At 34.6% G+C, this 21,235-nt stretch overlaps 1 protein-coding gene across 4 annotated transcripts in view; it reads right to left on the reverse strand.

Annotated features, from left to right (window-relative positions):
* The window catches only part of LOC149785793 (putative ammonium transporter 1), a 94,017-nt gene extending 73,070 nt beyond the window's left edge, over positions 1-20,947 (reverse strand). For 3 of the 4 annotated variants that reach the window (XM_089979724.1, XM_089979726.1, XM_089979723.1), the window contains exon 1: positions 20,788-20,947. In XM_089979724.1, the coding sequence (XP_089835850.1) occupies positions 20,788-20,914 (127 nt within the window). In that variant the 5' untranslated portion in view covers positions 20,915-20,947. Of the gene's footprint in view, positions 1-17,928; positions 18,070-20,787 lie in introns of those variants that run through there. The other variant, XM_089979725.1, reaches the window with a different exon arrangement.
* Positions 20,948-21,235: the final 288 nt, after the last annotated feature.

Raw genomic sequence — 21,235 nt, forward strand, 5'->3', positions numbered from 1 at the left:
CATACAATCAGAGCGAGAGACAACATTGCCATCGCCACCTGGAACATTAGAATTCTGGCGCAAATAGGAAGACTCCAAGAGTTGACACATGAGCTGGAACACTACACATGGCACATTCTGGGACTCTGTGAAGTTAGATGGAAATCCCTAGGAGAACACCAAACCGAAGATGGGCATATATTATACTATAGTGGAGAGTGTGACAAGTCCATAAATGGAGTAGGCTTCCTTGTAAACAAAGCCATCAAGGGATCTGTGCTTGAATGCTGCCCCATATCTAGGAGAATCATTTCCATTCGATTGAAAGCATCTCCCTTTAACATCACAATTATCCAAGTCTATGCTCCAACTACCGATCATGATGATGAAGAAATAGAGGAGTTTTACAACAAACTACAGGGTATTCTAAACATGGTCAGTAAGAAAGATATCCTCATTGTCCAAGGAGACTGGAATGCCAAAGTTGGCAAAGATGCTCTAAAAGACTGGGGAGTACATTGTGGACCTTCTTGCAATGAGCTTACCAATGAAAGAGGGAGTCGGCTGCTCGAGTTCGCAAGCTACAACAACTTGGTACTAGCCAACACCCTGGGACAACATAAAGCTTCACGATGCTGGACATGGCACTCACCAAATGGAACCCATCACAACCAGATCGACTACATACTGGTTCAAAACCGTTACCGATCTGGCATCAATAAAGCAAAAACAAGGACATTCCCAGGTGCTGATGTTGGGAGTGATCACGACCTCGTGATTATGAACTTCCGAGTGAGGCTGAAGAAAATTAACAAGCCAAAGAACATCAGGCTCAAATTCAACCTTGAACAACTGAAGAACCCTAACATCTACAAGACATTCCAAGCCACAATTGGAGGAAAATTTGCTCCACTCATTGTGATGGATGGTGATGTCAATGAGATGACAGACACCTTCAACACAGTCATGACAGCAACTGCCAAGGACATCATTGGCCTCCATCGACCGACGAAAAAACCCTGGGTTACAGAAGAGATTCTGAAGTTGTGTGATACCCGAAGAGTACTAAAAAACACCAAACACACAACAGGGGCATTGAAGTACCGAGAAATAAACAAGAATATCAGAAAAAACTTGAGCAAAGGAAAAGAAAATTGGATTGGACAAAAGTGCACAGAAATGGAGAACAGTCTGGTAAAGAATAACAGCAAAAAGGCATTCCAAATTGTGAAAGACCTCACCAGACAGAAACAACCAAGAGTCAGTACCATTCAAGACAAAAATGGAAAATGCCTCACAGAAGCGAGTGACATTGCAGAAAGATGGACTGAGTATTGCAAAGAACTCTACAAACATCAGTCCACAGGAGACCCAGAGGTGATTGAAGTTCCAAATTCCACAAATGATGATGACTTCCCCATTCTCAAAGAAGAGGTGGAGTCAGCAATAAGAGCACTGAAGAATGGGAAGGCAGCTGGAGTAGACAACATCCCAGCTGAACTTATCAAGAATGGGGGAGAATCAGTGAAAGAGCTACTAACAAAAATCTGCAACAAGATCTGGCAGACAGGTGAATGGCCAACACAATGGACCCAGTCACTGATTATAACACTTCCCAAAAAAGGCAATCTCCAGCTATGCCAAAATTACAAAACTATCAGTTTGATCAGCCATGCTAGTAAGGTAATGCTGAAGATCATCTTCAACAGACTGAAACCACAAGCAGAAGAAATAATCGCTGAAGAACAGGCCGGGTTCCGGAGTGGAAGAAGCACAACAGAACAAATATTCAATCTCAGGGTTCTGTGCGAAAAGTACTCGCAACACCAACAAGACATCTATCATGTGTTCGTCGATTTCAAAAAGGCTTTTGACAGAGTGTGGCATTAGGCATTGTAGGCAACAATGAAGAAGTATAACATGGGTCAAAAGTTAATCAATACCATCAAGCAGCTGTACACCAAGTGCAGTAATTGCCCAAGGTGCTGTGGGGGACTGGTTCCAGACAACAGTGGGAGTGCGTCAAGGCTATCTCCTGTCACCCACGCTTTTCAACATCTACTTAGAGCGCATCATGAGCGAAGCCCTGGAAAACCACTGTGGGACAGTCAGCATTGGAGGGCGTAACATCACCAACCTCCGCTTTGCAGACGACATTGATGGACTGGCAGGCAGTGAAGACGAGCTAGCCACCTTAGTGAGGAACCTGGATGAAACATCTTCCAGATTTGACATGGAGATAAGCGCTGAGAAGAAAAAACTGATGACAAATAGTGGCAAACAAATCTCAGCCAAGATTGAAGTCAGAGGACATGAATTTGAAACAGTGAGCCAGTTCAAATATCTTGGTTCCATAATCACTGAAGAGGGATCAAGAGCAGAAATTTTGTCAAGAGCAGCACAAACAATGGCAGCTATGTCAAAGCTAAGACCCATCTGGAGAGACAAGAATATCTGTCTGAAAACTAAAATCAGACTATTGCGAGCTCTAGTCATCTCAGTCTTTTTGTACTCATGTGAGGCATGGACCCTGACAGCAGAATTACAACGAAGAATCCAGTCACTTGAAATGAGATGCTACAGAACCATCCTTGGCATCTCTTACATGGACCACATCACAAATGAAGAAGTGCGTAACATCATCAGGCACGATGTGGGCCAATATGAGAACCTCCTCACCACCGTCAAAAAGAGAAAACTGAAATGGTATGGCCATGTCACTAGAGCCAACAGTCTATCCACAACAGTCCTGCAGGGCAGCGTCCAGGGTGGCAGAAGGAGAGGTAGACAGAGAAAAAAGTGGACTGACAACATCACAGAATGGACCAGGAAAAGTTTTGCGGAGACACAGGTATTGGCACATGATCGAGACAAGTGGAGGGAACTGGTCAGATGTTCAGCAGCACAGTGCCTCAACGACCACACTAGGTCAAGAGACTGATGATGATGATGAATAAACGACAAGAATAATGCAATGTCAATATATTTTATCCAATAAATGACAAGAATAATACAAGGTCAATATGTTTTATCCAATAAATGACAAGAATAATGCAATGTCAATATATTTTATCCAATAAATGACAAATATAATACAAGGTCAATATGTTTTATCCAATAATCGACAAGTATAATAGGGCAATATCTTCTATCCAATAAACGACAAAAATAATGCAATGTCAATATCTTATATCTAAAAAACGACAAGAATAATGCAAGGGCAATCTCTTCTATCCAATAAACGTCAAGAATAACGCAAGGGTAATATCTTCTATCCAATAAACGACAAGACTGCAAGTGCAATATCTTCTATCCAATAAACGACAAGAATAAGGCAAGTGAAATATTTTCTATCCGATAAATGACAAGAATAATACAAGGGCTATATCTAATATCCAATAAACAACACGAATAACGCATTGGCAATATCTTCTATCCAATAAACGACAAGACTGCATGTGCAATATCTTCTATCCAATAATCGACAAGAATAAGGCAAGGGTAATATCTTCTATCAAATAAATGACAAGAATAATGCAAGGGCAATCTCTTATATCCAATAAACGACAAGACTGCAAGTGCAATATCTTCTATCCAATAAACGACAAGAATAAGGCAAGGGTAATATCTTCTATCAAATAAATAATGCAATGTCGATATCTTTTATCCAATAAACGACAAGACTAATAGGGCGATGCCTTCTATCGAATGAACAACAAGAATAAAGCAAAGGCAATATCTTATATCCATTAAACGACAAACATAATGCAAGGGCAATATCTTATATCTAAAAAAACGACAAGAATAATGCAAGGGCAATCTCTTCTATCCAAATAAACGACAAGAATAACGCAAGGGTAATATCTTCTATCCAATAAACGACAAGAATAATGCAAGGGCAATCTCTTCTATCCAATTAACGACAAGAATAAGGCAAGTGCAATATCTTCTATCCGATAAATGACAAGAATAACGCAAGGGCAATCTCTTATATCCAATTAATAACAAGAATAATGCAAGGGCAATATCTTATATCTAAAAAACGACAAGAATAATGCAAAGGCAATCTCTTCTATCCAATAAACAACAAGAATAATGCCAGGGCAATACCTTCTATCCAATAAACGACAAGACTGCAAGTGCAATATCTTTTATCCAATAAGCGACAAGAATAATGCAAGGGCAATCTCTTATATCCAAATAATGACAAGAAAAAGGCAAGTGCAATAACTTCTATCCGATAAATGACAAGAATAATACAAGGGCAATATCTAATATCAAATAAAGGACAAGAATGGCGCATGGGCAGTATCTTCTATCCAATAAACGACAAGAATAATGCATGGGCAATACCTTCTATCCAATAAACGACAAGACTGCAAGTCCAATATCTCAAATCCAATAAACGACAAGAATAAGGCAATGTCAATACATTTTATCCAATAAACGACAATAATAACAGGGCAATATCTTCTATCCAATAAACGACAAGAATAATGCAATGTCAATATCTTTTATCCAATAAACGACAAGAATAATAGGGCAATATCTTCTATCCAATGAACGACAAGAATAAAGCAAAGGCAATATTTTCTATCCAATAACCGACAAGAATAATGCAAGGGCAATATCTTATATCTAAAAAACGACAAGAATAATGCAAGGGCAATCTCTTCTATCCAATAAACGACAAGACTGCAAGTGCAATATCTTCTATCCAATAAACGACAAGAATAAGGCAAGTGAAATATCTTCTATCCGATAAATGACAAGAATAATACAAAGGCAATACCTAATATCCAATAAACGACACGAATAACGCAAGGGCAGAATCTTGTATCCAATGAACGACAAGAATAATGCCAGGGCAATACCTTCTATCCAATAAACGACAAGATTCCAGTGCAATATCTTCTATTAGATAAATGACAAGAATAATACAAGCGCAATATCTAATATCCAATAAAGGACAAGAATAACGCATTGGCAGCATCTTCTATCCAATAAACGACAAGAATAACGCATTGGCAATATCTTCTATCCAATAAACGACAAGAATAACGCAAGAGTAATATCTTCTAACCAATAAACGACAAGACTGCATGTGCAATATCTTCTATCCAATAAACGACAAGAATAAGGCAAGGGTAATGTCTTCTATCAAATAAAGAATACAAGAATAATGCAATGTCGATATCTTTCATCCAATAAACGACAAGAATAATAGGGCAATATCTTCTATCCAATGAACGACAAGAATAAAGCAAAGGCAATATCTTCTATCCAATGAACGACAAGAATAAAGCAAAGGCAATATCTTATATCCATTAAACGACAAACATAATGAAAGGGCAATATCTTATATATAAAAAACGACAAGAATAATGCAAGGGCAATCTCTTCTATCCAAATGAACGACAAGAATAACGCACAGGTAATATCTTCTATCCAATAAACGACAAGAATAATGCAAGGGCAATCTCTTCTATCCAATTAAGGACAAAAATAAGGCAAGTGCAATATCTTTTATCCGATAAATGACAAGAATAATGCAAGGGCAATCTCTTATATCCAATTAATGACAAGAATAATGCAAGGGCAATATCCTATATCTAAAAAACAACAAGAATAATGCAAAGGCAATCTCGTCTATCCAATAAACGACAAGAATAATAGGGCAATATCTTCTATCCAATAAACGACAAGACTACAAGTGCAATATCTTTTATCCAATAAACGACAAAAATAATGCAAGGGCAATCTCTTCTATCTCTTTAACGACAAAAATAAGGCAAGTGCAATATCTTTTATCCAATAAATGACAAGAATAATGCAAGGGCAATCTCTTATATCCAATTAATGACAAGAATAATGCAAGGGCAATATCCTATATCTAAAAAACGACAAGAATAATGCAAAGGCAATCCCGTCTATCCAATAAACGACAAGAATAATTGGGCAATATCTTCTATCCAATAAACGACAAGACTACAAGTGCAATATCTTCTATCCAATAAACGACAAAAATAATGCAAGAGCAATCTCTTCTTCCCAATTAACGACACGAAAAAAGGCAAGTGCAATATCTTCTATTCGATAAATGACAAGAATAATACAAGGGCAATATCTTCAATCCAATAAATAACAAGAATAATGCAATGGCAATATCTTTTATCCAATAAACGACAAGAATAATAGGACAATATCTTCTATCCAATAAACGACAAGAATAATGCAAGGGCAATATCTTCTATCAATAAACGACAAGACTGCAAGTGCAATATCGTCTATCAATAAACAACAAGAATAACGCAAGGGCAGTATCTTCTATCCAATAAACGACAAGAATAATGCAAGGGCAATATCTTATATCCAATAAACGACAAGACTGTAAGTACAACATCTTCTATCCAGTAAAGGACAGGAATAATGCAAGGGCAATATCCAATAAACGACAAGAATAATGCAAGGGCAACATCTTCTATCCAACAAAGGACAAGAATAACGCAAGGGCAATATCTTCTATCCAATAAAAGAGAAGAATAAGGCAAGGGCTATATTTTCTATGCAATTAACGACAAGAATAAGGCAAGGGCAATATCTTTTATCCAAGAAAGGACAAGAATAATGCAATCACAATATCTTATATCCAATAAACGACAAGAATAATGCAAGGACAATAACTTCTATGCAATGAACGACAAGAATAATGCAAGGGCAATATCTTATATCCAATAAACGACAAGAATAAAGCAAGGGCAATAACTTATTTCCAATGAACGACAAGAATAATGCAAGGGCAATATTGTCTATCCAATAAACGACAAGAATAATGCAAGCACAATATCTTATACCCAATCAACGACAAGAATAATGCAAGTGCAATATATTGTATCCAATAAACGACAAGACTGCAAGTGCAATATCTTCTATCCAATAAACAACAAGAATAAGGCAAGTGAAATATCTTCTATCCGATAAATGACAAGAATAATACAAAGGCAATACCTAATATCCAATAAACGACACGAATAACGCAAGGGCAGAATCTTGTATCCAATGAACGACAAGAATAATGCCAGGGCAATACCTTCTATCCAATAAACGACAAGATTCCAAGTGCAATATCTTCTATTAGATAAATGACAAGAATAATACAAGCGCAATATCTAATATCCAATAAAGGACAAGAATAACGCATTGGCAGCATCTTCTATCCAATAAACGACAAGAATAACGCATTGGCAATATCTTCTATCCAATAAACGACAAGAATAACGCAAGGGTAATATCTTCTATCCAATAAACGACAAGACTGCATGTGCAATATCTTCTATCCAATAAACGACAAGAATAAGGCAAGGGCAATATCCTATATCTAAAAAACGACAAGAATAATACAAAGGCAATCTCGTCTATCCAATAAACGACAAGAATAATAGGGCAATATCTTCTATCCAATAAACGACAAGACTACAAGTGCAATATCTTTTATCCAATAAACGACAAAAATAATGCAAGGGCAATCTCTTCTATCTCTTTAACGACAAAAATAAGGCAAGTGCAATATCTTTTATCCGATAAATGACAAGAATAATGCAAGGGCAATCTCTTATATCCAATTAATGACAAGAATAATGCAAGGGCAATATCCTATATCCAAAAAACGACAAGAATAATGCAAAGGCAATCTCGTCTATCCAATAAACGACAAGAATAATTGGGCAATATCTTCTATCCAATAAACGACAAGACTACAAGTGCAATATCTTCTATCCAATAAATGACAAAAATAATGCAAGAGCAATCTCTTCTTCCCAATTAACGACACGAAAAAGGCAAGTGCAATATCTTCTATTCGATAAATGACAAGAATAATACAAGGGCAATATCTTCAATCCAATAAATGACAAGAATAATGCAATGGCTATATCTTTTATCCAATAAACGACAAGAATAATAGGGCAATATCTTCTATCCAATAAACGACAAGAATAATGCAAGGGCAATCTCTTCTATCCAATAAACGACAAGACTGCAAGTGCAATATCTTCTGTCCAATAAATGACACGAATAATGCAAGGGCAATATCTTGTATCCAATAAACGACAAGACTGCAAATGCAATATATTCTATTAAAATAAACGACAAGAATAACGCAAGGGCAGTATCTTCTATCCAATGAAGGACAATAATAGTGCAAGGGCAATATCTTCTATCCAAAAAATAACCAAACTAATGCAATGGCAATATCTTTTATCGAATCAACTGCAAGAATAATGCAAGAACAATATCTTTTATCCAATAAACTACAAGAATAATTAAAAGGCCATATATTATTCCAATAAACGAAAAAGACAATGCAAGGCCAAACTAAATTTTATCCAATAAACGACAAGAATAATAGGGCAATATCTTCTATCCAGTAGACAACAAGACTGCAATTGCAATATCTTCTATTCAATAAACGACAAGAATAACGCAAGCACAATATATCATATACAACAAACGATAAGAACAATGAAAGGGCAATATATTATATACAATAAACGACAAGAACAATGCAAGTGCAATATCTTCTATCCAATAAACGACAAGAATAATGCAAGGACAATCTCTTCTATCCAATTACCGACAAGAATAATGCAACGACAATTTCTTCTATCCAATTAATGACAAGAATAAGGCAAGTACAATGTCTTCTATCCGATAAATGTCAAGAATAATACAAGGGCAATATCTAATATCCAATAAACGACACGAATACTGCAAAGGCAATATCTTCTATCCAATAAACGACAAAAATAATGCAAGGGCAATATCTTTTATTCAATAAACGAAAATAATAATAGGGCAATATCTCCTATCTAATGAACGAGAAGAATAAAACAAAGGCTATATCTTCTATCCAATAAACGACCAGAATAATGCAAGGGCAATATCTTATATCCAATAAAAGGCAAGAATTATGCAAGGACAATCTCGTCTATCCAATAAACGACAAGAATAACGCAAGGGCAGTTTCTTCTATCCAATAAACGACAAGAATAATGCAAGGACAATATCTTCTATCAATAAACGACAAGACTACAAGTGCACTATCTTCTATCCGATAAATAACAAGAATAATACAAAGGCATTATCTTCTATCCAATAAACGACAAGAATAATGCAAAGGCAATATCTTCTATCCAATAAAGGACAAAACTGCAAGTGCAATATCTTGTGTCCAATAAACGACAAGAATAATGTAAGGGCAATTTCTTTTATCCAATTAAAAACAAGAATAATGCAATGGCAATATCTTTTATCCAATAAACGACAAGAATAATAGGGCAATATCTTCTATCTAATGAACGACAAGAATAAAACAAAGGCTATATCTTCTATCCAATAAACGACAAGAATAATGCAAGGGCAATATCTTATATCCAATAAAAGACAAGAATAATGCAAGCACAATCTTTTCTATCCAATAAACGACAAGAATAACGCAAGGACAGTATCTTCTATCCAATAAACAACAAGAATAATGCAAGGGCAATATCTTCTATCAATAAACGACAAGACTGCAAGTGCAATATCGTCTATCAATAAACAACATGAATAACGCAAGGGCAGTATCTTCTATCCAATAAACAACAAGAATAATGCAAGGGCAATATCTTATATCCAATAAACGACAAGACTGTAAGTGCAACATCTTCTATCCAGTAAAGGACAGGAATAACGCAAGGGCAATATCATCTATCCAATAAACGACAAGAATAATGCAAGGGCAATCTCTTATATCCAATTAATGACAAGAATAATGCAAGGGCAATATCCTATATCTAAAAAACGACAAGAATAATGCAAAGGCAATCTCGTCTATCCAATAAACGACAAGAATAATTGGGCAATATCTTCTATCCAATAAACGACAAGACTACAAGTGCAATATCTTCTATCCAATAAATGACAAAAATAATGCAAGAGCAATCTCTTCTTCCCAATTAACGACACGAAAAAGGCAAGTGCAATATCTTCTATTCGATAAATGACAAGAATAGTACAAGGGCAATATCTTCAATCCAATAAATGACAAGAATAATGCAATGGCTACATCTTTTATCCAATAAACGACAAGAATAATAGGGCAATATCTTCTATCCAATAAACGACAAGAATAATGCAAGGGCAATCTCTTCTATCCAATAAACGACAAGACTGCAAGTGCAATATCTTCTGTCCAATAAATGACACGAATAATGCAAGGGCAATATCTTGTATCCAATAAACGACAAGACTGCAAATGCAATATATTCTATTAAAATAAACGACAAGAATAACGCAAGGGCAGTATCTTCTATCCAATGAAGGACAATAATAGTGCAAGGGCAATATCTTCTATCCAAAAAATAACCAAACTAATGCAATGGCAATATCTTTTATCGAATCAACTACAAGAATAATGCAAGAACAATATCTTTTATCCAATAAACTACAAGAATAATTAAAAGGCCATATATTATTCCAATAAACGAAAAAGACAATGCAAGGCCAAACTAAATTTTATCCAATAAACGACAAGAATAATAGGGCAATATCTTCTATCCAGTAGACAACAAGACTGCAATTGCAATATCTTCTATTCAATAAACGACAAGAATAACGCAAGCACAATATATCATATACAACAAACGATAAGAACAATGAAAGGGCAATATATTATATACAATAAACGACAAGAACAATGCAAGTGCAATATCTTCTATCCAATAAACGACAAGAATAATGCAAGGACAATCTCTTCTATCCAATTACCGACAAGAATAATGCAACGACAATTTCTTCTATCCAATTAATGACAAGAATAAGGCAAGTACAATGTCTTCTATCCGATAAATGTCAAGAATAATACAAGGGCAATATCTAATATCCAATAAACGACACGAATACTGCAAAGGCAATATCTTCTATCCAATAAACGATAAGAATAATGCAAGGGCAATATCTTTTATTCAATAAACGAAAATAATAATAGGGCAATATCTCCTATCTAATGAACGAGAAGAATAAAACAAAGGCTATATCTTCTATCCAATAAACGACCAGAATAATGCAAGGGCAATATCTTATATCCAATAAAAGGCAAGAATTATGCAAGGACAATCTCGTCTATCCAATAAACGACAAGAATAACGCAAGGGCAGTTTCTTCTATCCAATAAACGACAAGAATAATGCAAGGACAATATCTTCTATCAATAAACGACAAGACTACAAGTGCACTATCTTCTATCCGATAAATAACAAGAATAATACAAAGGCATTATCTTCTATCCAATAAACGACAAGAATAATGCAAAGGCAATATCTTCTATCCAATAAAGGACAAAACTGCAAGTGCAATATCTTGTGTCCAATAAACGACAAGAATAATGTAAGGGCAATTTCTTTTATCCAATTAAAAACAAGAATAATGCAATGGCAATATCTTTTATCCAATAAACGACAAGAATAATAGGGCAATATCTTCTATCTAATGAACGACAAGAATAAAACAAAGGCTATATCTTCTATCCAATAAACGACAAGAATAATGCAAGGGCAATATCTTATATCCAATAAAAGACAAGAATAATGCAAGCACAATCTTTTCTATCCAATAAACGACAAGAATAACGCAAGGACAGTATCTTCTATCCAATAAACAACAAGAATAATGCAAGGGCAATATCTTCTATCAATAAACGACAAGACTGCAAGTGCAATATCGTCTATCAATAAACAACATGAATAACGCAAGGGCAGTATCTTCTATCCAATAAACAACAAGAATAATGCAAGGGCAATATCTTATATCCAATAAACGACAAGACTGTAAGTGCAACATCTTCTATCCAGTAAAGGACAGGAATAACGCAAGGGCAATATCATCTATCCAATAAACGACAAGAATAATGCAAGGGCAATATCTTCTATCCAATAAACGACAAGACTGCAAGTGCAACATCTTCTATCCAACAAAGGACAAGAATAACGCAAGGGCAATATCTTCTATCCAATAAAAGAGAAGAATAAGGCAAGGGCTATATTTTCTATACAATTAACGACAAGAATAAGGCAAGGGCAATATCTTTTATCCAAGAAAGGACAAGAATAATGCAATCACAATATCTTATATCCAATAAACGACAAGAATAATGCAAAGGCAATAACTTCTATGCAATGAACGACAAGAATAATGCAAGGGCAATATCTCATATCCAATAGACGACAAGAATAAAGCAAGGGCAATATCTTATTTCCAATGAACGACAAGAATAATGCATGGGCAATATTGTCTATCCAATAAACGACAAGAATAATGCAAGCACAATATCTTATATCCAATCAACGACAAGAATAATGCAAGTGCAATATATTGTATCCAATAAACGACAAGAACAATGCAAGGGCAATATCTTTTATTCAATAAACGATAAGAATAATGCAAGAGCAATATCTTATATACAATTAACGACAAGAACAGTGCAAGTGCAATATATTTTATCAAATAAACGACAAGAATAATGCATGGGCAATATCTTCTATCCAATAAAAAATAAAAATAATGCAAGAGCAATAACTTCTATCTAATAAACGACAAGAATAATGCAAGGGCAATATCTAATATCCAATAAACGACAAGAATAATGCAAGGGCAATATCTTGTATCTAATGAACGACAAGAATAATGCAAGGGCAATATCTTGTATCTAATGAACGACAATAATAAGGCAAAGGCAATATCTAATATCCAATAAACGACAAGAATAATGCAAGGGCAATATCTTATATCTAATAAACGACAAGAATAATGCAAGGGCAATATCTAATATCCAATAAATGACAAGAATAATGCAAGCACAATAGCTTATATTAAATAAACGACAAGAATAATGCAAGGGCAACATCTTCTATACAGTTAACGACAAGAATAATGCAAGGGTAATATCTTCTATCCAATAAACGACAAGAATAATGCAAGGGCAATATCTTCTATACAATTAACTACAAGAATAAGGCAAGGGCAATATCTTATATCCAATAAACGACAAAAGTAATGCAAGAGCAATATCTTCTATCTAAAAAAGGATAAAAATAATGCAAGGGCATCTTCTTTCCAAATAAACGACAAGAATAACGCAAGGGCAATATTTATATCCAAATGAACGACGAGAATAATGCAAGGCAATATCTTCCATGCAATAAACGATAAGAATAATGCAACGGCAATATCGTCTATCCAATAAACGACAAGAATAATGCAAGCACATTATCTTATATCCAATAAGCGACAAGAATAATGCAAGGGCAATATCTTCTAGACAATTAACGACAAGAATAAGGCAAGGGCAATATCTTATATCCAATAAGCGACAAGAACAGTGCAAAGGCAATACCTTTTATCTAATTAACGACAAGAATAATGCATGGGCAATTTCTTCAATCAAATAAAGTAGAAAAATAATGCAAGGGCAATATATTCTATCTAATAAACGACAAGAATAAAGCAAGGGCAATATCTTATGTCCAATAAACGACAATGATAATGCAAGGGCAATATCTTCTATCCAATAAATGACAAGAATAATGCCAGCACAATATCTTATATCAAATAAACGACAAGAATAATGCAAGGGCAATATCTTCTATACAACCAACTACAATAATAAGGCAAGGGCAATATCTTATATCCAATAAACGACAAAAATAATGCAAGGGCAATATCTTATATCCAATAAAGGATAAAAATAAAGCAAGGGCAATATCTTCTATCCAATTAAACGACAAGAATAACGCAAGGGCAATATCTTCTATCCCAATAAATGACTAGAATAATGCAAGCACAATATCTTACATCAAATAAACGACAAAAATAATGCAAGGGCAATATCTTCTATACAATTAACGACAAGAATAATGCAAGGGCAATATCTTCTATACATTTAACTACAAGAATAAGGCAAGGGCAAAATCTTATATCCAATAAACGACAGAAATAATGCAAAGGCAATATCTTATATCCAATAAAGGATAAAAATAACGCCAGGGCAATATCTTCTATCCAAATAAACGACAAGAATAACGCAAGGGCAATTTCTTCTATCCCAGTAAACGATGAGAATAATGCAAGGGCAATATCTTCTATCCAATAAACGACAAGAATAACGAAAGGACTGTTTTAATTCCTGATATGATGTGCAAACTTGATATGTAAACGAAACATGTCAAAGCGGCAATGACAACTAACTGTGACAAATAAGAAAGAATAAAATGTTACATGTCGAAATTAAAATCAAACTTTTCAATGATTAGACAGTGCATATAACCAATTCTTTGTGCTTCGTTAAAACCTAGAAATGTAAACATTAGTGTTTGCTTGAGTATATACACTTAAAAAAAATTTCAAAATGTATTAAAGGTTAGTACAAGCAAACTAAGGGTTACATTTGACAGATTCTATATCAACCTAAAGCATGAGTATGGGAAAATGGTATACATCAATCTAAGACATATCCTTATTATGCACTTCTTCTTCTTTGGAGATTACACTTAGATTCGCCCGTAAAAGGAATAAAACTGAGACAAAACTGCATCGGTAATTTATGTAATTACCAGCTACTGGACTCTCAGTAAAAATCGAATCATGATTGCATGTAATCCAATTAAAATAATGTGTACAATTACCAGCCAGTTTACCGCAAAGACGTCCTGAAACTCAGGTACGTAAGACTTTTGAGAATAATGATATGACAGATATCATAATATAGACAGGATGAAAAGTGATATGATATGACAGATATCATAACATAGACGGGATGAAAAGTGATATGACAGATATCATAACATAGACGGGATGAAAAGTGATATGATATGACAGATATCATAACATAGACGGGATGAAAAGTGATATGACAAATATCATAACATAGACGGGATGAAAAGTGATATGATATGACAGATATCATAACATAGACGGGATGAAAAGTGATATGACAGATATCATAACATAGACGGGATGAAAAGTGATATGATATGACAGATATCATAACATTGACGGGATGAAAAGTGCCTATAAATTAACACAAAATGAACCAAGTGGTACTGAAGGAGAGAGAAAAAAAATCTCAGCGCTACAAGAACAGATTGACGAGAACAGATCGACGATATTTTAGATACTCGATATTTTTAAACAAGGATTTTAAACATCGTCGAATATTTTCCAAATATTTTTAGCAATAAGACGAAGAGCAGGTGTTGCCCCTAAGAAAAACTTCGCCATTGTGATGGAATTTATAACACCTAAGAATATTTACAGGCAATCGAGCTGAAAAGAAACAGTATTACATTAGCTTGGCAAAGCAACATAGAGAATATTGAATTAAGTAATGAAATCAAACAAACCGATGAACAAGATCCCAAAGCAAATGAATGATTCTAGACCCAAAATTATTGCCGTGAGCAAGAAGATAAAAGTTAACACAACAATGATGCCAGGGATGTACAAACATAATTATTTCGCCCTAACAATGATGCCAGGGATGTACAAGCATAATTATTTCGCCCTAACAATGATGCCAGGGATGTACAAACATAATTATTTCGTTCTAACAATGATGCCAGGGATGTACAAGCATAATTATTTCGCCCTAACAATGATGCCAGGGATGTACAAGCATAATTATTTCGCCCTAACAATGATGCCAGGGATGTACAAGCATAATTATTTCGCCCTAACAATGATGCCAGGGATGTGCAAGCATAATTATTTCGCCCTAAAAATGATGCCAGGGATGTACAAACATAATTATTTCGCCCTAACAATGATGCCAGAAATGTACAAGCATAATTATTTCGCCCTAACAATGATGCCAGGGATGTACAAGCATAATTATTTCGTTCTAACAATGATGCCAGGGATGTACAAACATAATTATTTCGCCCTAACAATGATGCCAGGGATGTACAAGCATAATTATTTCGCCCTAACAATGATGCCAGGGATGTACAAGCATAATTATTTCGCCCTAATAACTGAAAAGAAATATGGAGCAGACCAAAGAAAAAAAACCTGTAATAAATAGCTGTAAAAAATGGAGAAACGTTAGGAAGACAACGTACGCTATCAGGGATAAGATCTTAACGATTTTACAAGATATTATATGCTGAGGCTGAACGATCAACAACAAAAAATTGAAACGAAATTATATCTTGTTCGTGAGACTTTAACAATAAATGTGTGGAACAAAGCATTATTGTTGAAATGAATGTGAAATGAGTTAAATGATTTAAAACAACCAATTAAAATGAACATAGCAGCAATCAAATCCAAAATTTGCACAAAAAGCAGCAACACAATAATTGAAAGAATTGATTAGAATGAAATAAATGAAAGCATCCAGACATTCATTAAAAGTTATAATAGATGCAAACCAATTAATTTATAATAAAAAAGGAGTATGTGGAGAAAAGTAAACTAACACCGGCGTATGTATTGCTTCACGATTTTAACATTGTACTCGGGAGTGTTGGGGTGGTATTGATTCATTTGTAAATTAATGGAATATGGATAGTACTGCAAAAGAGGCAACATGCCCGAAGTAAGGAGCTGTTATTCGAGTCATTATAAAATCGGAAAAGACGTGTCCAAGTCCGAAACTAAACCGCATACACTCGATAACATTATACACAATGTTGAATGTAAGTTACACACATTTCAAAGCAGTGGTTATTAAAATAAGACAGCGATGCGTATACATTTTTTTCAAGATGATTTTTAAATGTTAAAGATTTGTAGAACTTTTGTTGAATTTTACATTGGATAAAATGTAAACAACCAACACGCTGCTTACTCATCAGAAACTAAAAAGACAATAAAGAATACGAATCTGGTGTCCTCAATGTAAATAAATCACATATATACTATTTAGATGAGATTAGTGTTGAAAGATAACCAAAAGAGTTTGGATTATAAAGTAAAATCAGGGAGCAGTATCAACATGTATTACTTATAAATGCAACAGTTTATCACAACAAATGGCAAATCATTGATTGTAATTATTGGGGAAGCATCATCATTTGTTCTAGCATTAACAGGAAGCAGTTATCTATTGTATACTTAAGTATGAAATATAGGGACTAAACCATTTCCATATTTGTGTCATTCCTGTATTTTTACATGTGAAAAAATATCCTTATAGTTTCACATGTGAAAAATATATCATTATATTTTCACATGTTAAAATATAAGATTCCCCATCATGACATACAACTCTTGATAGTGACTACAATATTTGTACCTGCAATAACAAAAAGACCCTCTGAGTTAGAGCAAATAAATAGAAGTTATCTTATATTTCAGACATGGAAATTAATCTTTGATAATGAAATCTGACCAGACGCCGTTTGCGTCTCGCAGAAGTTATTTCCCCTTACTTCCTTCACGACGACCAAACCCAATGTGGTGCGTTGCGAGATCGGACTTGCATTGCTTTCAGATAGGGTCAAATAGTTTCCAAAATGACAAAAATGTGACTTGCTATGACAGATTACCTCAACCCAATCCTACCGCTTTCTTAAGTCACGTATATTTATATGGTCAGGCTATAAAAGTGAGGCGAATTTAAGAAAAGGGGGTGGGGTGCGTGTTGTGCCGAAGAGTGAGTTTAATCTTCTAAACTTCGATTATGGAGCAAGTTTAGTACATAATAAAAATAATTTATTTTCCACGTTAATACCAGATATATTTCATCATGTGGTGTCAAAATCTATATAGTTTAGCTCGTGGATTCGCCACTCGTTAAAATATGTTCTTGTACCACACCATGAACTAACACCGATGTCGGACTTTTTTGCGCATGTAAGGTTTCTGTCGCCAATGTTTGACCGATTGACGAAAATAAAATACAGCAATGCTTACCATTTTAAAAGCGGTAACTGTCACCGGAACATTGTGTTCAAAATAATACTGTTATGTGCATGGCTTTGAAAAGATTAAAAGTTCATGCGTCGGCTATGGAATGAAATGGATTACTTCGTAATCTTTCTGTCAGCATTTCCGCCGAGGAACTAGGTCAGGGTTTATACCTGGTTTTACAAAATTCAACGTAACAATGTTACTAAATGGAAAGAAATATTAAGCAAACTAAACCGATCTTGTTTAAAAAGAATAGTAAAAAGTTTAATATTTTATAAAAATAAGCTATTACATTGAAGAGACATAATAATTAATAGGATTCAACGTGTTTACAACTTCTCGTTTGTGGGGAAAATACTTAAGAATTCAGAAACAGACCATACGCCATGGAATATCATGAGAATCCGTTCGAACGGCAAGTTGACAAGTTGGATAGCAGATGATAAAGTAGGTGTGACAACTTGCAAAATTAGAAACCTGGAATAAGATACAGTATTGTTCTAAGGTAAACATTTATATCTTTTAAATAATGTATTTATTTGTATGATTATAAAAGATAAATATATAATAGGTTGTCAAGGTTACACGTTCAAGAAGGTCATGGAATGGGTCTTCATGTTGACATTTAGAAATAGCATTTTCATCTGCATTTTGAATAGAAGTGAGGAATATTATTGTACACTTTATGAATATTACTTTTCTTAATTAAAGGACGATCGTTCTTTCTTGATATAAATTGGATTTTCGACCAAAAACATCACGTTTCCAATGTTTACAGGAAAAAAAAGCATCGTTGCGCAGAATTACACGACGCAGAAATCCGGCATGACTCTGATATTAAACAACATGGATGATACTTTTTCTCTCTCTGTTTCTACTCATCCAGACATATCTACTCGCCCTGATATATCTATTCACCCAGATATATCTACTCGACCAGAAAATAAGCTAAACTTGATGATGTAGGACAACTGAAGGATTATTAGCTGCCTTTAGTTGGCACTTAAATTACACGTACATATTGTTTGCTTGCATGCTTTGTAGCTAATAAATGGGAAAGATGTTTATTGATATTTCTAAAGATAAATAAAAATAAAATATCGACGTTTGGTAAATGCATTACACGTCAGAAGCAGGACAAAATACCGCAAAGAGTTAGTTAAATACCTCAAGAAGTTAAATACTTCAATCCAATGCATCGTTATATGAAATAAATTCATGCGTCAACAAACCTAAACAAATCTTGCATAATACAATTTCAAGGTCAGAATATATTCATTGTACCCGGTAATTTTGTGTCGTTTTATTTAAAAGTAAAATAATGTGCCAACGATGATGTCAATATTTTGGGCTTGATGCATTAGAAGACATCACCATGTTGTACGGAAATGACACGTTTTAAGATAGACAAAGCTTATGGGGTTGATCGGATTCAGTTTGAACAAACATGATTGACCAGCTACATTAAGTAAAATAAACTCAGAGAGTTACAAACGGGAGCAAGAGAAGCACAAAATTTTGGTTATGAAGCAAATACATTCGCTGTGTATGAAAATAAGACAGAAACACCGATATACCATCAGACACTAGCTGATCATTATTCAATAGAAACAATGTAATAGGTGGTTACCAAGAATAACTGGAAATCATTCGCATCAAGTATGATTTGACCACCTTGGAATCATCTACTGAATCAGTTAATAACAAACTGATAAAGGAATGGATTTCTTACATGGCTTCATCTCCATCAAGAGAAAAGCAGTCAATACAGCTTTAGCATATATCGTACTTAATTCTCAGAACCTGTTTACCGGTGATTTTTTACTGTCCCAAAAGAGTTCAGATCAGAACTTCATTCATATAAGTCTTGCAAACTCGTCGATGAGAAGTTAGTTTAATCTCAAAGCGGATTTGCCATAAAGAAAGTACCGATTATACTGGTGTAGAGACTGGAACAAAAAAAAAATCAAATTATTATTTTGCGAAATGTTTGGTTGCGCGCCAAAAATTTGATACTAAATTTTAGTGTTGTCATCTCCAACGCAGACGTAATCCAAACTTAGACTTCTCATCCTGTGACGGCGAAAGACTATCGTATCTCTCTGCACATGTTGTACAAAAACTAAAAAAAGATCCGTGTCCTAATGACTTTTAATTTTGAATTTAAATAAAAAAGCTTGCCTTGCTGGTCTAGTAAAAAAAATTGTTATTCTATGTATGGAATATACTTAAAGAAGGTGGTGGTTGTGGTTATGAATATAAAACCACATTCGTATTTTGTTTACGTCTGAGGACTAAAATACTAAACATAAACAAATTCTCGTATAGCTTTAAAATGTTGTCTGAACGTAAAAAATTCAGTTCATAGGCTTCCGTTCATGAATGTAGATATTTCTTAGAAGATAAGACTTCAATAACGAGAACTGCATCGCAAGAAAGTTGTCAAAAGTTATGGAAGAACATGATTGCAATTGCTACATGTATAATATTAGACGTCAAAGCAGAATGGTAGGGTACATGAATGAAATGAGTCGTCAGATGATCTTTTACAGTTGGAAGAAGTAAAGGGAGTAAAATGGAAACAAATTTTCTTGCTGAATATGAACTCAAAACTGTAAGACCCATAGCGTTGGAAGGACGATGCTTGTAGCCATTTCGTACTCCGTAAAAGTTAAAGAAAACAACCCATTTATCAAAATTTACTGCATATTTGAGATAGGAATCAATTTCGATATACCACAACACATTAGAGGTGCACAAAAATGCTACGTCGTTTTGTTCCAATAACAAGCGTAATAAGTGTTCGTGTGTGTGTGTGTGTGTGAGAGAGAGAGAGAGAGAGAGAGAGAGAGAGATACATACAGTAAATTAAAATCCCCATCACAGCAAGGAAAAATTGATCCAGATTCCTATCTTGACTTTCTTTCCATTTATGGAACTCTTGAATCTTTTCGATCAACAAACTCAAATTTTGTTCTGGATTTGCCATGACCGCTATGTGTAACTCTCAGCTCATGCTGCAATGCACAGCTTCAGCCTCTGCACTACACCACGTATCTGGTTTTAACTAGATATAGCCAGAAGTATGGTATTTCTTCAGAGTCAGCCCAATCAGCTAAGTCGTATCGAAAACAAGGGACATTGCACTCTAGTTTTACCTAAAGATGCCGACGCCCATATTTGTATATAACACAATAATACTGTGTGACCGATAACTCGCCGGCTTCCACACATTAGCTGTTTTCAATGGAAAACTGGTTTTGTTGGTTCCAAATAGAATAATCACTCATTTCAGTCAAGGCCCCGGGTC

The sequence above is a fragment of the Sinohyriopsis cumingii genome, chromosome 13, assembly GCF_028554795.1.
Source record: "Sinohyriopsis cumingii isolate HCF-2022 chromosome 13, ASM2855479v2, whole genome shotgun sequence".
In the NCBI taxonomy this organism is placed as follows: domain Eukaryota; kingdom Metazoa; phylum Mollusca; class Bivalvia; order Unionida; family Unionidae; genus Sinohyriopsis; species Sinohyriopsis cumingii.